The following is a 16,423-nucleotide window of genomic DNA, read 5'->3' as shown; positions in this document are numbered from 1 at the left end:
ACAGCATGTTCAACCTTCTCTTGGGGGTGGGGGATCCTAGGGAGCTCAGACTTGTCCCCTACCCAGGTGATTGTGAAGAACCTATCATCAGGGACCCGAGTGGTACTCAAGTCACACTATGGCTATGAGGTGGAAGAAGTGAAAATCCTGGGAAAGGAACGCTATCTGGTGGCCCACACGTCAGACACACTGCTGCTGGGGGACCTGAACACTAACCGCCTTAGTGAGGTAGGAACCAAGATGGGGGGCGAGGCGGGAGGGGAGGGCTGGGAAGGGACTTCTTTATTTTATTTTATTTATTTACTAGAGGCCCGGTGCACGAACTTCGTGCACGGAGGGGGGGGGGTGTCCCTCAGCCCAGCCTACATCCTCTCCAATCTGGGACCCCTCGAGAGATGTCTGACTGCCCTCTCACAATCCAGGACTGCTGGCTCCCAACTGCTCGCCTGCCTGCCTTCCTGGTTGCCCCTAAATCACTTCTGCCTGCCAGCCTGATCACCCCCTAACCACTCCCATGCCAGCCTGATTGATGTCTAACTGCTCCCCTGCCAGCCTGTTTGCCCCCAACTTCCCTCCTCTGCCGGCCTGGTCACCCCTAACTGCCATCCCCTGCAGGGTTGATTGCCTCCAACTGCCCTCCCTTGCAGGCCTGGTGCCTCCCAACTGCCCTCCCCTGCTGGCCATCTTGTGGTGGCCATCTTGTGTCCACATAGGGACAGGATCTTTGACCACATGGGGGCAGCCATATTGTGTGTTGGGTTGATGGTCAATCTGCATATTTCTCATATTAGATAGGAGGATAGAGGCCTGGTGCGCGGGTAGGGGCCAGCTGGTTTGTCCTGAAGGGTGTCCTGGATCAGGGTGGGGTTCCCTTGGGGCGTGGAGAGGCCTGAGCAAGGGGCCTGTGGTGTTTTGCAGGCCGGCCACGCCCCCTGGCAACCCAAGCAGAGGCCCTGGTATCTGAAATTTATTTACCTTCCACAATTGAAACTTTGTAGCCTGGAGTGGAGCCAAGCCTCCTGCTGGATCCGTGGCTGCCGCTTGGATTTGTTTACCTTCTATAATTGAAACTTTGTATCCTTGAGTGGAGGCCTGGGCCTGCCAGAGTGTGTGGAAAGCTTAGCTTCTTCTGTTGCCGGGGAAACCCAATGGTAGCCATCTTAGCTGGGGTTAATTTGCATACTCACCCTGATTGGCTGGTGGGTGTGGCTTGGCTGGTGGGCATGGCTTATGTAGCGGAGTGATGCTTAATTTGCATATTATCCTTTTATTAGAGAGGATAATTTTGAATTATTGTTGAAAGTACTATATATGTCCCCCTTTAACTCCCTCCAGCCCACCCCTGCCCCTCACCCCAGGCCCTCAATGCCCCATTGTCTGTGTCCATGGGCCATACATATATGCATACAAGGTCCTTGGTTGATTACCTCCTACCCACCCACCCTCCTCTGCCTTGGGAAGGGACTTCTTGAGTTGCTGCTTCAGAGGAGCCAGGGTTCCTAGGGTGAAGATCTCCACAGGAAGCTCTGACATTCTGATACTGTGGGTCTGGTTTCAGGGAATGAGGCCCAGGAGCTTTGGAGTCCTGGAATACGAATCACCACTGTGAGACTGTTTTAATGGCCCCTCTCAGAAACAGTGACCAGGGCAGAATCTGACAAAGCACCTCTTTTGTGCAACATCATAGCCTCCCCAGACTCGGTTTCTCTGCCTCCCACCCTTTCATTCTTTCAGCATTGTCTTGGATAGTTACCCACACTGTCCCCTCTGTCTTCCTTTTACAGGTAGCTTGGCAGGGATCTGGTGGCAATGAGAAGTATTTCTTTGAAAATGAAAATGTGAGTAGAGCTTTTTCACCACCACCATCTTCATAAGCCTCCTTCCGGCTCCTGTGTCAGAAGGATGGCAAGTGGCGATAGGTTGAGAAGACAGCAGATAAAGAAAGGCAGAGGGTGAAATGGGCAGAGGAACAGAACAGAGAGAAGAGTGGGAGTCCTTTTGAACTGACAGTCACCTCCCTCTTCATGCAACCTTTCCGTCATATAACAATTCCATTCATCCCCAGGTGTGCATGATCTTCAATGCTGGGGAGCTAACCCTGGTGGAATATGGGAATAATGATACCCTGGGTTCCGTACGTACGGAATTCATGAACCCCCACCTCATCAGGTAACCCCACAAGGTTCTCTAAAATTTGAAACTCAAAAGAATTCCTTTTGACTTCTAACTCCTATGTCCTCAGATTAACCTTAAAACTTCATCCCATGGGGTGCTAGAGCCCTGGATAAACATCCCAACTTCCTTCTTTTGCCTTACCTCACCTTCATGTTTCAGCGTCCGTATTAATGAGAGGTGTCAGCAGGGAACGGAAGAGAATAAGAAATTGGCTTACCTTATTGATATTAAGACTATTGCTATAGGTAAGTAAGACTCTCTCATAACTTTTAAAATAGATGTTTATAGTGCACTTTCATATCACAGGATTGTGTGCGGTGGAGGATCCAGAAATCAGATGTAAATGTGTGACCCCACGCTGCAGTGGATATGTGAAATGTTCAACTCCACATGTCCATACGTTGGTACATATATAGGCCTGCCCATATAATTATTCATGTTCTCCAGACATATATATTAGGTCTGAAAAATTGTGAACTATAGAGAAGAACCATTAGCAAATTTATAAATTTTCCTGTTTAGACTTCATAGAATCATACTCTTAGAACTGGAAGGGACCTTACTTTCTGTATATTTTGTCATTAGTAACCAGTGATGAGAAATTTTATTTGTATTTCACTGGTTTGTAATTGTTAATTTTTCATCATGAAATGTTTTAAGCATGGGGGAAAAAAGAACAAGTATAGAGAATAGCAAAGTATTCTCTAAGAAGTCTAGAGAATAACATACCCAAATAGTGTAGTTGTAAAGAACAGGGCTCTGGAGTCAAACCTCCCCACCTCTCTACTAGTACCTGTGTGGTCTTAGGTAAGTTACTTAACCTTTCTGTATCTCAGTTTCCTCATCCCCAAAATGGGGATTAAAAATACCAGCTACCTCATATGAAAAGCACTTAGATTAGTGGTTGGTACATAATAAGTATTTAATAAATGTTAGCTGTTAATAATACTAAGATTGTTATTACTTGTGTATCCATACCCAGTTCTGTCAAATCCTAAACATTTAATTATATGTACTAATGGTCTTTAATTATATGTACTGTTGTTGGTTTTTCACTGTTACAGTGTTTCAGTTCCCTAAGATTTATACCTAGAGTGGAATTGCTGAATCATAGAAGAGACACATCTTTAATTTCACTAAGTATTTCCAAATTGCTCTCCAGAGATTGTACCAATTTACACTCCCACCAGCAGTTAGAGTTTCCGTTCTTCCGCATCCTTCCCAATACTTTACATTGCCTGACTTCACAATTTGACTTATCCTGATGTATATGAAATAGTATCTAATTGTATATTTTTGTTGGTTATTTGTTTATTGGCTTTTGCTTTCTTCTTCTGTGAATTGCTAGATCATATCCCTGGCCTATTTAAATCAGGTCTTCTTTTTTTTAATTGACTTGAAGGAGTTCTGTATGTGTGCATTTATAGCCTTTGGTGGTTATTCTCATTTGCAGATATTTTCTATGGCTTGCATTTTCTCTTCTTTTCAGTGTCTTTTAGTGTTCAGACTTTTAAAAAATATATTTTTTTTTATTGATTTCAGAGAGGAAGGAAGAGGGAGAGATGGAAATATCAATGATGAGAGAGAATCACTGATTGGCTGCCTCCTGCATGCCCCCTACTGGGGATCGAGCCCACAACCCAGGCATGTGCCCTGACTGGGAATTGAACCAGCAATCTCTTGGTTCATGGGTTGACACCCAATCACTGAGCAACATTGGCCAGGCTCACCTCACTCTTTAGGTCTCATCTTCAGTGTATGTAAAATATAGAGTCCCCACAGCTCTAGCATTCTATGGCTTTATTATTTTTGCTCCCTAATTAAAGAAAAATTCATTTTTAAGTTGGTCTTCCCAGTTGTAGACATTAACTGGCATTTGGTCTTTAGCTTCAGCATATATAACAAAGGCAGGTACATTTGCTTGTTAATAATGTATATCAATAAGAGTTGTGAATGGGCTTTGTTCTAGAGACTCCCTGAAAGCATCCTAAGAATCCCTGAATGGTCTGTTCTTTCTTTTTTTTTTTTTAATCCTCACCTGCGGATATTTTTTCACTGAGTTTTAGAGATAGTGGAAGGGAGGGGAAAGAGATAGAGAAACATTGATGTGAAAGAGACACATCAATTGGTTGCCTTCCATAGGTTCCCCGACCAGGCCCAGGGGTCAAGCCTGCAGCCGAGGTACGTCCTCTTGACTGGAATTGAACCCAGAACCCTTCAGTCCACAGGCCAGAGCTCTATCCACTGAGCAAAACCGGCTAGGGCAAGTGGTCTGTTCTAAGTGTAATCATTTCTTATATTATTTACAAGATTCAGACCAAACAAAATATTCATCCTCTGTCCTGACCAGCCTAGCTTTACTCAGAGCCTCCCCCGACTTTGTGTGTGCCTTCACTACCGTTTGCCCCTCAGTGCTCTTACATCACAGGCACTCTCATGTGCAGGTAACTCCGTGGAGTCAATCTGATTATCAAGGTCATTTTGCTCATCAGCCTTCTCTCAGGGGTATGCTGTAACTGGGGGCACATCCTTAAAGTGCTCAGTGCTATATTCCAGAGGATTTCGTGAGTAATAGAAGCCAGTTGCTCCATAGTTCTGGTCTACTATGGGACAACTCCAAGAGTACCAGAGAGGAAACACATTTTTTGAGTTAACTACAGAGTTCAACAAAACCTCAACAATTTTTTTAAAAACCCAGCATCTTAAGCATCTTAGCAAACTTACGTTGAATTGGCCATTTGCATTCCTCAGGACATACTCTAGATTGATTGATGTAACATTCTTAAAACCCAACCTGTAATTGTAAGGCCAGACTTTTGCAGAGTGCCTCATGCCCTGTGTAGGATTATGTGGAATGTCTCTTCTTAATCCTGTCTCCTTTACTCTCTAGTGGATCTAATTGGTGGCTACAACATTGGCACTATCAGCCATGAGAGCCGTGTGGATTGGCTGGAACTTAACGAGACTGGGCACAAGCTTCTCTTCAGGGACCGGAAACTTCGTGTGAGGAGAGTTACTAAGGCCTTAGCCATTGACTGGTCCATAGAGGATGTGGTATTGCTGCTACCAGGGAGTGTGGGGAGCAGGATGCGTTGTAATTTCTTGGTGCTATGCCATTACCATAGCACAAGGCCCAGAAGAATCCACATTCTTTGTATCTGCTATCACAACCCATACTCTCTTACCCTTAAGGAGACTGTATCACGATGGCACCAGGATCAATAGAAGAGTTTGAGAGTTGGTTTCTCTCTTACTATTCACAAGTCTGTCCTTGTGAAACTTCCTTCCCCCAGCATTCCTCTTCCTTGTGCCTCACTGACCTTTCCCCAGACCTGCTGTTGTGTGCTTGTCAACTACACAAGTCTGACAGCATTGTAGCTGCCTGAGAACAGTCTCCTCCTGGCCCCTTGTTAATTCTGATTTCAATATGGTATCACCAGGGTTCAACCTCAGGGGCAAAGAGACTGTCTGGTGATTTTTTATTTTATTCTCATTATTATGCGAAAGTCACGATTTAATTTGTCTGCCTTTTTTTTTTTTTTTTTTTTACATTGACTTCAGAGAGGAAGGCACAGAGAGAGAGAGAAACATCAGTGATGAGAGAGAATCATTGATTGGCTGCCTCCATACTGGGGATTGAGCCCACAACCTGGGCATCTGTCCTAACCATGACATCCTGGTTCATAAGTCAACGCTCAACCACTGAGCCATGCAGGCCGGGCTGGTGGCCTTCATTTTGTAATCCAGGCTGGTAACTCTGGCCCAGTTCTTCTAAGAATGAAAGTTTGACCTTCACCTAACTTAAATTTGTAGGGTGTAGATCTTTGCTCTATAGGTCATCTCTTATTTGGCCAGTCAGAATATGCCAACTCAACGTAAACTTCAAGGGTTTCCAGTCAGTAAGCTTTGAAATTCAGCATGTACCTGACTGGTGGGTCAACTCAGCACATTTCACCATTAGGGAAATGGTCAAGATCCAAAAACACCACCTATCCCCATGTAATTGTGCTCTCTGCCCCTTCCTTCTTCAGTTGCATCTATACGATATTGAAAGCTGCTCGAAGACAATGATCCTCAACTTCTGCTCCTACGTGCAGTGGGTCCCAGGAAGTGATGTGCTGGTAGCTCAGAACCGAAACAGCTTATGTGTGTGGTACAACATTGAGGCACCTGAGAGGGTCACCATGACCTCTATAAAGGTATGTCGACACCGGGGCACCTCAGGCAGACTGTCAGGCTGATAATTAGAGCACTGAAGAGGCTCCGAAGGTTACTTGGTTTTCTCTGCCCATCACCCATAATCTCCGTGTTGGGGTTGATAATAAAGAAAGCTTAGACTCTTTTCTCACAATGGACCAGGCCCTAGAACCATTCTTGTTCAGATTCTTGACGTTATATTAGACCCTGGGAGTGTGGTCTCCACTACAGTGGCCCTGGGAGTTCACCCAGTCCTACGAGGCGGTCCCTCAGGCTGGAAGATCCCCCTGGAAGGGCAGCTCTTCTGTCACGTCCTGGTGTGCTGATTCTCTGTTATAAGCCACTCAGACTTCCAGTTCCTTTTTCCTCAGACTGCAGATCAGACCTCCTCTCCTGTCCTACCACATTACACACACGCACCTATCTTCCAAAATCTGGGAGGAGCCTATGGAAACAGCAGAGAGGCCCCTGTGCCAGCCCAGGACGACTGTGTGGGTGTGGATAGAGTACTTGATACTTTTTGTTCTTTTTCTGTATCTCTTTTTTCTCCTTTTTTGCCTCATTTTAGACTGATTAAGGTTGGAGGGTTTTTTGGGTGTGTTTGTTTTGTCCTTTTTGAATACCATTTTTCACTCCCCCCCTCCCCCCCACTTGGAGGTTTACATTGTATTTCTATAGTGATCACTCTTGAAAGTTTACCATGTACTTAAATTAACAAAGTCTAAAAGTAATCAGCATCTAACCCCCACTCCCCTGCAAACAATGCAAAGACATTAAAAGAACCTTTGTTAACTTCAATTACTTCCCCTTTGCCATTGTTGTTCCTTATTTTAGTTCTCTTTTATTATCCCCAAAGTTAGATATTATTTTATACAGACAATTTGTTTAGATTCATCATCATGGCACCAGTTTCTTTGTTCTATACAGGTGATCTGTCTTTTCTCTCAAGATGCTTTTAAAAATCTTTTTCTTAGGTATTTTCAAGTTTTACTACAATGTGTATCAATATAAATTTCCCTTATTTATCCTGCTTATTATATATTGTGCTTCCTGTATTTGTGAGTACACATATTTTCACCAGTTTTGGAAATTCCTCAGCCATTATCCTTCACACATTGCTGCTTGCATTCTCTAGTCTCTCCATCAGAATTCTAATTAGGCATGTTATATTTCTTGTCCTGTCTCTTATACTTCTTTAACTTCTATTTTATATTTCCTTTCTCCTTCTTATTCCATGCTACAATCTGGATCATTTCCTTAGGTACAATTTTCAGGTCATTAATTCATTTCTTTTTTTCTTTTTTCTTTTTTTTAATATATTTTATTGATTTTTTACAGAGAGGAAGGGAGAGGAATAGAGAGCTAGAAATATTGATGAGAGAGAAACATCGATCAGCTGCCTCCTGCACACTCCCCACCAGGTATGTGCCCACAACCAATGTACATGCCCTTGACCGGAATCGAACCTGGGACCCTCGAGTCCGCAGGCCGACGCTCTATCCACTGAGCCAAACCGGTCAGGGCCATTAATTCATTTCCATCATTGCCTAACCTGCTATTTAAAACCATACATTTGATTTTGTAGTTTAAAATTTAAATTTTTCATAATGCTTTGTTTTTTTCCTCCCACTCTGATGACCATTATTTTTATAGTCTCTTGTTCCTTGCTTAATTTTTCATTTCATCTTTTGGGTCTTTATATGTTTCAGACATAATCATTTTATATTCTATAACTTTTTTTTCATAACTGATATTTTTACTATCTGAAATCCTTGCCAAGTCCAAAACTGTTGTTCATAGTTATTGTTTATCCTTTAACTTGCATTTTGGTATTTTTAAAATTATGAGCTCATATCAGATTGAATACTTTGGAATCCCAAGGACCTAAAATGTTTTCCTCCCAAGGTGATTTGTGTTTGCTTCTGCAGGAATCAGGCATATCAGTGACCTGGGCCACTTTTGTTCCCATTACTGAGGAGAGGATCCTGAGGTTTAATGAGGGATTCTCAGATTTGGCCTCCCTGTTGTATTAGCGAACCCATCCTGATACTGTGTTTGCCTTCAGAGCAAATGTACTCTTCACACTTGCTCACCTTTCATAGTGTCCTGCTCAGGTTTTAGCTTGCTGACCTTTTCTCTTCATTTTTCTTTCCTTTCCTTCCCTTCTCTTCTCTTCTCTCGCTCTCTCCCTCTCCTCCCCACCCCACCCCCCTTTTCTGTCTCAAGGGGAAAGGATGGAAGAGGGAGTAGGAGCATTCCTGGTGATTTCTTTAGTTGAACTCAGTAATGCATTAAAAAGTATGCCAGGTTTGGGCCAGTGTAGATCAGTAGTTGGAGCATCAGCCTGTGTACCGGAGGGTCATGGGTTCCATTCCATGTCAAGGGCAAGTACCTGGGTTGCAGGTCCGATCCCCACCCCAAGTTGGGGTGTGTGGGGGAGGCAACCAATTGATGTGTCTCTATCACATCTATGTTTTTCTGTCTCCCCCCACCCCACACACACCCGCCCCCACCCCACCCCACCACTCCCTTCTGCTCTCTAAAAATCAATGGGAAAAAATATCCTTACTCCTCAAGTGAGAGTTTAAAAAAAATTAATAAAAACTATGCCAGGGTCAAGTTGTCTTTTAGGGGAAAATCCTTAAGAATACCTAGTCATTGTACTGCTGGAAGCAGAAGTGGACGTCACATTTTGTCACCTTACCTGCAGGCATTCGTGCCATCAAAGCTGTGAGTGTACTTTAACCCAAGGATAATAGCACAGATAAGGAAATTTTATCTTCTTGAGAGAAACTAGCTGTTAGGAAAACCAGGGTCACTGTAATTCCCCCGCAGTGTGAGCATGAGGGTGGGTCTGCTCTGCAGTTGACTCAGTAGAAACACTAACTTGGAATTGGGGTGTGGTGGGGGATTGAATTTTTTACAGGGTGATGTTGTAGGTCTGGAGCGGGAAGGGGGCAAGACCGAGGTGATGGTGACCGAAGGTGTGACTACAGTTGCCTACACACTGGATGAGGGCCTCATTGAGTTTGGAACAGCCATTGATGATGGCAACTACACCCGGTGAGGAGCTGGGCCGGTAACCAGCAACCGGGAACGGGTTGTAAAACTGGCTGTATCTAAACAGGATATGCCTGGCCCTCCCCTGCCCTGCCCCATCACCAAAGTTCCTCCGTGTCTTCCTGACCCTGGACTCATTCCTTGTGTTTTGGCTCCTTCCCTCTCCAGGGCAACGGCCTTCTTGGAGACTCTGAAAATGACCCCAGAAACAGAGGCCATGTGGAAAACCTTGAGTAAACTGGCGCTGGAGGCGAGGCAGCTACACATTGCCGAGAGGTGAGGGGGGCTATAGAGCTGAGGTGTCGGCAGCAGAAGGGCTGACCACATGGGTGTTGGGCGTGTGGGCTGCTCCTCCCCAGTGTTGAGCACTGCTTCCTTCCCATGCCAACAGATGTCATAGAGCCCTTCCATAGTAGTTATCCCAAACATACCCATCCTAGACTGCAGGAGTATGTCTTACTGTTTTTGCTTCCCATTCTTATAACTGGGTGCTGCTTCAAAGTTTTTAACAATTCCTGCATTGATGTGTATATTCTGAGTATGGTAGAGGAGTGGAGTTCATAGGACAAACTTGGGACTCCACATTTTTAGAGTTCAAACCTTGGCTCCATTTACCAATTTGTGTAAACTTAGAGATTATATAACCTTTCCAAGCCTTAGTATCTCGATTTCCTCTATGTAAATAGAAATAATAATAGAATCAACCTTGAAGGATGGTAAAGAAGAAGGGTAGTGATAGTGAAGAACAGGTGAGAGCATCTGTGCAGAGAGCACAGATCGTAGGTCACCTGCGGCTATTTTGGCTAGGAGTCATCCTTGATCCACTTTCCCCCGCACTCCCCACAGCTAGACTATCAGCAAGTCGGAGGGACTCTGATCCAGGGTCTTCAAAACAGATCTGAGTTTTATTTGCCCACCCTGCTGCCTCCACCCTAGAACTGGTCACCACCATCTCCTACCTGCAGTGTTGCAGAAGCCTCTTAAGTAGTCTCACTGAGACTGTCCTATACCCTTAGGTCCATTCATCTCATAGCAGCTGAAGTAATTTTGTTAAAACATAAATTAGATTATCATTTACTTGCTTAGCATCTTACTATTGTACTTAGTGGAAAACCCAAACTCTTTGCCATGTCCTAGGGCCCTGCAATATTTGGCCTCTGCTTCCTTCTCATACCAGGTACCTACTTGCCCATTTGCCTCCAGCCGCACTGGGATCCTTTTGGCCCTTTGAGCTTGCCAGGCTCACTCCTGCCGAAGGGCCTTTACACTAGCTGTTCCCTCTGCCTGGAATAATTTTTCCCCATCTTACATGATTGCGTCTTTCTTATATTCAGGTCTCAGTTCAAATATCAGCACCTCAGACAGGCCTTCTCCGACTGCCCACACATTTTCTTTTCTTTTTCATTCTCTCAAATTACCTTTTTTTTTTTTTTTTACTAATTATTTGTTCCCACCAGAAAGTAAGTTCCCTAAGAGCAATGCCCTCATCTGTCTTATTCCCTTTGTGTCTTCAGTTCTGGCAAGACAGTGCCTGGCATATAATAGATGCTTAGTATATACCTGCTGAGCCAGTAAATTAATGATGATCCTATAATAATATTACTTTTACTGTTATTGCTTCCATACCATAGGTGCTTTTCTGCCTTGGGCCACGTAGCAAAAGCTCGATTCCTGCATGAGACCAACGAGATTGCAGATAAAATGTCTCGGGAATATGCAAGTATTGTCCTCCAATTCATTCAGTCTCTCCAGCTGAGATTTCTTAGTCCTCAGCTCCAGGAATCCTAGTTTTCGATCTTTAACTAATTTCCTCTACCCGGCCCACCCCACCCCACCTGCACCCTTAAGCTGGACCATTTTGAAATTTCTAGCCAAACCTTAAGCCTCTAAGCTCCTGAAGTTTTTCAGCCTTTTAAGTCTTTTAGCTTCCACACCTCTCTGGCCTTCCTGTCTGAGCCTGCGCGGACAGAATGGCTCCTGCAGCACTGACAGACTAACCAGAACCTCCCTTTCCCACAGGGTGGAGAAGGAGCAGACTTTTATCAGGTCCGAGCACGTCTAGCCATGCTGGAAAAGAACTACAAACTGGCTGAAATGATCTACTTGGAACAGGCAATGGGGGAAGAGGGACCGGATGGATGGATAAAGGGATCAAGGGGGGAAACTGAGGCAGACTCAGAGGAGCAAAGAGCACTGGTTAGCTGGGCTTCCAAACTCTTTGCCAAGTTCTGGGGAGAACTTACCGAAATGTTTATCCCATTAGTTTACTCCTCAATTTCCTTCTCTGCGTTAGTTCTTACAGTTACTCTCTTTCATAAAACGTCTATCTTCCCCTGCACGCCAGAGCCTGTCTTTATAATTCTTGTGCATGGAGGAAGATCTGGATTTTATGGGGGCTGAAGCTTATACAATTTGAGGAGCCCTGTTTAAGAAAAACTGCCTTGGATTCCTGGCCGGGTGGCTCCGTTGGTTGGAGTGTCATCCCATATACCAAAAGATCGTGGTTTTGATCCCCCGTCAGGGCACGTACAGAAGGCAATCAATAGATGTTTCTCTCTCTCTCTCTCTCTCTCTCTCTCTCTCTCTCTCTTTCTCTCTCAAATCAATAAACATATACTCAGGTGAGGATTAAAAAAAAAAAAAACTGACTTGGAAGGAGCCTGTCAAATAAGGTTCCGTGAAGCTTAACCTTCTTTTGTTTCACAATAAATCTATCTCTGCTTGTGTATAAGTCAAGGTCACATGGGCTGGCATCTTAGCCAGGCTGAGGAGAGCTTGCTGACTTCTGATGCTCATATTTTCCTGGTGTTCCTCTTTCCTCTGCCCGGGTTCCCCCAGAACGCTGTTGAGGAGGCCATGAACATGTACCAGGAGCTGCACCGTTGGGACGAGTGTATCGCTGTGGCTGAGGCCAAGGTATGCTCAAGGTTCTGTCTTCTCCACAATGGTTCAGAACTTGGTTCCACCAATTTCAGAAACCTTCTCTTGTCAAGGAGGCCATAGGAACTGGAACGGGGCTGGGGCTGGGAGCTGACATGGTGAGGAGTTGGGACATCGGTGTCCAAGAGGATTTCCGTGGTTACCATGGAATTGGAGAAGCATGGGAAGCAGAAAGGTGGGAAGGAGGGATGACTCCCAGTTCTCTGTTGCGTGTCCAGGGACACCCTGCCCTAGAGAAGCTGCGCCGGGGTTACTACCAGTGGCTGATGGACACCCAGCAAGAGGAGCGAGCAGGGGAACTGCAGGAGAGCCAAGGGGATGGGCTAGCAGCCATCAGCCTCTACCTCAAAGCCGGGCTCCCCGCCAGAGCTGCTCGGCTGGTGCTGACCCGAGAGGAACTGCTAGCCAACACCGAGCTGGTAGAACTCATCACCGCAGCCCTTATCAAGGGGGAACTGTATGAAAGGGTATGGCTGACTTCCTGTTCCTGCCCCGTATCTCCAGGGCTCAGTGCCCCTTTCCTGCCCAGAGGAATCTTAGAGTGCATAGCCCTCCCTGACTGGTGGCTGATTCTCTTCTTTTGGGGGCTGACACTGGATTCTCTGTGTAGTAGGGGTATTGTGCAGTAATATAGTATGTTAATAGGCAGGTGATCTTTTTGAGAAGATTCGAAACCCACAGCGGGCCCTGGAGTGCTACTGTAAAGGCAACGCCTTCATGAAAGGTACTAGCCATTCACAACCCATCCTTCACAACCCATAGATTCTTACCCAAACAGTCCCCCATTCCCATTTTGGTGCATCTGTTCAGGTTGACTGGCTTCGCTTCTCTTCTATTCCTCTACTTCTCACGGATTTTCCGCACTTCACTTCCCTGTCTTCCTTTTCCCGAGTCCCATCCCTTGAAGTCTGAACCAAGTACCTCTCCATCTCTGGCAGCGGTGGAGCTGGCTCGATTGGCATTCCCAGTGCAAGTGGTGAAACTAGAGGAGGCGTGGGGGGACCACTTGGTGCAGCAGAAGCAGCTTGACGCAGCCATTAATCACTATATTGAAGCCAGGTATGATGGTCCGGGGTGCAAAGGGGATGGGATGTGAGGTGAGAGGTGCTGGGGCAAGTAAGGACACCAAGGCCTAGAAGAAAAGATCTCAAAACGTAGAGCAGAGTATGCACGAGGTGTCCTTTACCTGCATCCATCTTCCTCTCTCTAACACATTTATGCCTTTGCCACTGTGCCAGGTGCTCCATTAAAGCAATTGAGGCTGCTCTGGGTGCCCGCCAGTGGAAGAAGGCAATTTATATATTAGACATGCAGGACCGGAACACTGCATCCAAGTACTATCCTCGCGTGGCCCAGCACTATGCGTCTCTGCAGGAGTATGAGGTGAGGAAGAGCCCTTTCTGCAGCCGGAGGCAATGCAGTACCTGACAACAAGGAGAGAACCCGGGACAGGAAATGGGGCCACCTTACCAAGTCCTTCTTTCTGGGGACCAGCTTCGCCACCTAAATGGAAACAAACGGTTTACTGGCCCTATTTCATTCCAACATGACACAGACCCTCCTTCTGTGCCAGCATGAGTGATTCTTGATGAATAATCCCAACTTAGTTGAAATTTAAAAATCCCTTGCTTTGCAGAAAGGCAAGGCCCTTTAAACTCCCATTGTTTTGGGTTGGTCTTTTCTTCCAAGCAGTAGAAGGTGTGAGACACCCATAGTCTTCTTTTCTCCTCTGTTATGGTATGACTAGAGGCCTGGTGCACGAAATTCGTGCATGCAGGGGGGGTCCCTCAGCCTGGCCTGCACTCTCTCCAATCTGGGACCCCTCAGGGGATGTCTGACTGCCAGTTTAGGCCCAATCCTGGAGATCAGGCCTAAACCGGCAGTCAGACATCTCTCTCTCAATCCGGGACCGGTGGCTCCTAACCGCTCACCTGCTGGCCTGCCTGATCGCCCCTAACCACCACTCTGCCTGCCGGCCTAATGTCCCTAAACGCCTCTGCTTGCCCACCTCTGCCTCGGCCCCTGCCACCGTGGCTTTGTCCAAAAGATGTCTGATCTAATTAGCATATTACCCTTTTACTAGTATAGATAACAGCACCCCAGGCTCTATTCCAGCCTGGCTGAGGTTTGTTCTTTCCTCCTACCAGCAGCTTTAACTTGTCACTCTGACCTTTTGTATCTGTCTCTCTCAACCACAGATTGCTGAGGAACTCTACATTAAGGGAGACCGGACAAAAGATGCAATAGACATGTACACCCAGGCTGGCCGCTGGGAGCAGGCGCACAAGGTAGAGAAGTGGGTGGAGTTCGTGACAAGAGAATTCTTCTTTTGTGGTGGTGGTGCCACTCTCCTTAGTGTCTGATCTCCCATTCCCATGGGTTCCCAGAGAGCTGAGAAAGTACCGAAATGTAGTTTGGGTAACTTTGATCCCTAGCCACAGGGAAAGGCAGGGATGAAGAGACCCGTGTTCCCAAACCTATAATTCTGCAGATCAGATGGGCTTGGGAGCTGGGGAATCTGGAATACCACTCCTGACACCCTGACATTGGCAGCTGTGTTCTCACTTCTGCTCCCAGAAGCCGGTGGGTACTGCAGGAGCATGGTAATGGGGACATATGCCCCAGCACCCCAGCACAGGGCATCTCTGACCCTCATGCCTTAGCAGAATATAGTTCTTGGCTTCTTATGGCCTTGGAATTCCCTGAGCTGACTAGGAGAGTGGCAGTAACACACTCCTGTGGGCGATGAGAAAGTGCGGAGTCCTGAGAAAACAAGGTCCCTCGAGCCCCACTTCACTGACTGCTCTGCACAGCCCTCTGCTTCTCCTGGGAGCTGGCACCTGAGGCTGATCTCCCTTTGTGTGCACAGCTGGCGATGAAGTGCATGAGACCAGAAGACGTGTCAGTGCTGTACATCACCCAGGCACAGGAGATGGAGAAGCAGGGCAAGTACCGCGAGGCTGAAAGGTGAGCCGAGGCCCCACAGGTGTGGAAGGAGATGAGGCTCCAGGGCTGGAGGGAGGGCTGGGGTCTGAGAGTGTGTGCCCTCTGTTCAGAAGGCAGTGACAAGACCTCTTAGGAATGACTCCAGCAACAGGAATGTGGGTCCAGGAGGCCCACGTGTATCTCCCATCCCCAGGCTGTACGTGACAGTGGAAGAGCCTGATCTTGCCATAACCATGTTCAAAAAGCACAAGTTGTATGATGATATGATCCGCCTGGTAGGAAAGCACCACCCAGATCTCCTCGGTGACACACACCTACATCTGGGCAAGGTGAGCCCTTCTTCTGTCCCTGCTCACCCCGTCCTCAGACAAGCTCCATCTGCCCTTCTCCATCCCGACCCACCTTTCCGCAGGAGCTGGAGGCTGAAGGCCGACTCCAGGAGGCTGAGTATCACTACCTCGAGGCCCAGGAATGGAAGGCGACAGTGAACATGTACCGGTCCAGCGGGCTTTGGGAAGAAGCCTACCGGGTAAGGAATCCAGGCCACATCATCTTTCTCATATCCACACCTATACACCCAATTTCTCATGCAATTTTAAGGGTTTATGGACTACCTGAAGTCTGTCCTTGGACCATAAGCAGGTTAAGAGCCCCTGAAACCTAGCCTTCTTCCTGTCCTTCTAGCGCAGGTACCTGATCCTTGTCAGAGCTGAGGTCAGGTCGGAGGTGAGAAGGGAGCAGCCCTGTAGCCCTGCTCTGGAGGATTGCGAGGGGCTTTGCTTTACAGGTGGCCAAGACTCACGGAGGAGCCAATGCCCACAAACAGGTGGCTTATCTCTGGGCAAAGAGCCTGGGAGGAGAGGCTGCAGTGAGACTGCTTAATAAGCTGGGACTTCTGGAAGCTGCTATCGACCATGCTGCTGACAACTGGTGAGGCACTAAGCATTCTCTCCACTGGCCCCTTCCGGACGGAGCCTCTGCAGAGCACAGAGAAAGAGAAGGATGTAGAACTCGAGCACTCCTACAGGCTGAGGCAGAGTGAAGAAATGTGGTAGAGAGAGATCCTTAGAAGGACTTGACAGAGAGGCAAGGATGAGTTAGTAAC

At 46.7% G+C, this 16,423-nt stretch overlaps 1 protein-coding gene across 1 annotated transcript in view; it reads left to right on the top strand.

The window, feature by feature from the left end:
• Positions 1 to 16,423, top strand: part of IFT172 (intraflagellar transport 172) — a 35,442-nt gene that overhangs the window by 9,578 nt on the left and 9,441 nt on the right. Inside the window, exons 11-30 of the mRNA XM_079792399.1 lie at positions 67 to 228; positions 1,785 to 1,838; positions 2,066 to 2,169; positions 2,335 to 2,420; positions 5,066 to 5,178; positions 6,207 to 6,374; positions 9,299 to 9,435; positions 9,601 to 9,708; positions 11,064 to 11,148; positions 11,452 to 11,544; positions 12,271 to 12,348; positions 12,591 to 12,839; positions 13,018 to 13,096; positions 13,311 to 13,431; positions 13,611 to 13,755; positions 14,571 to 14,660; positions 15,242 to 15,339; positions 15,512 to 15,647; positions 15,731 to 15,847; positions 16,106 to 16,248. Coding sequence (XP_079648525.1) covers positions 67 to 228; positions 1,785 to 1,838; positions 2,066 to 2,169; positions 2,335 to 2,420; positions 5,066 to 5,178; positions 6,207 to 6,374; positions 9,299 to 9,435; positions 9,601 to 9,708; positions 11,064 to 11,148; positions 11,452 to 11,544; positions 12,271 to 12,348; positions 12,591 to 12,839; positions 13,018 to 13,096; positions 13,311 to 13,431; positions 13,611 to 13,755; positions 14,571 to 14,660; positions 15,242 to 15,339; positions 15,512 to 15,647; positions 15,731 to 15,847; positions 16,106 to 16,248 — 2,366 coding nt within the window. The remainder of the gene's footprint in view (positions 1 to 66; positions 229 to 1,784; positions 1,839 to 2,065; positions 2,170 to 2,334; positions 2,421 to 5,065; positions 5,179 to 6,206; positions 6,375 to 9,298; positions 9,436 to 9,600; positions 9,709 to 11,063; positions 11,149 to 11,451; positions 11,545 to 12,270; positions 12,349 to 12,590; positions 12,840 to 13,017; positions 13,097 to 13,310; positions 13,432 to 13,610; positions 13,756 to 14,570; positions 14,661 to 15,241; positions 15,340 to 15,511; positions 15,648 to 15,730; positions 15,848 to 16,105; positions 16,249 to 16,423) is intronic.

Source organism: Cnephaeus nilssonii, assembly GCF_951640355.1.
Source record: "Cnephaeus nilssonii genome assembly, chromosome: 15".
Classification (NCBI taxonomy): domain Eukaryota; kingdom Metazoa; phylum Chordata; class Mammalia; order Chiroptera; family Vespertilionidae; genus Cnephaeus; species Cnephaeus nilssonii.
This window is presented reverse-complemented; position numbering and strand designations above follow the sequence as displayed.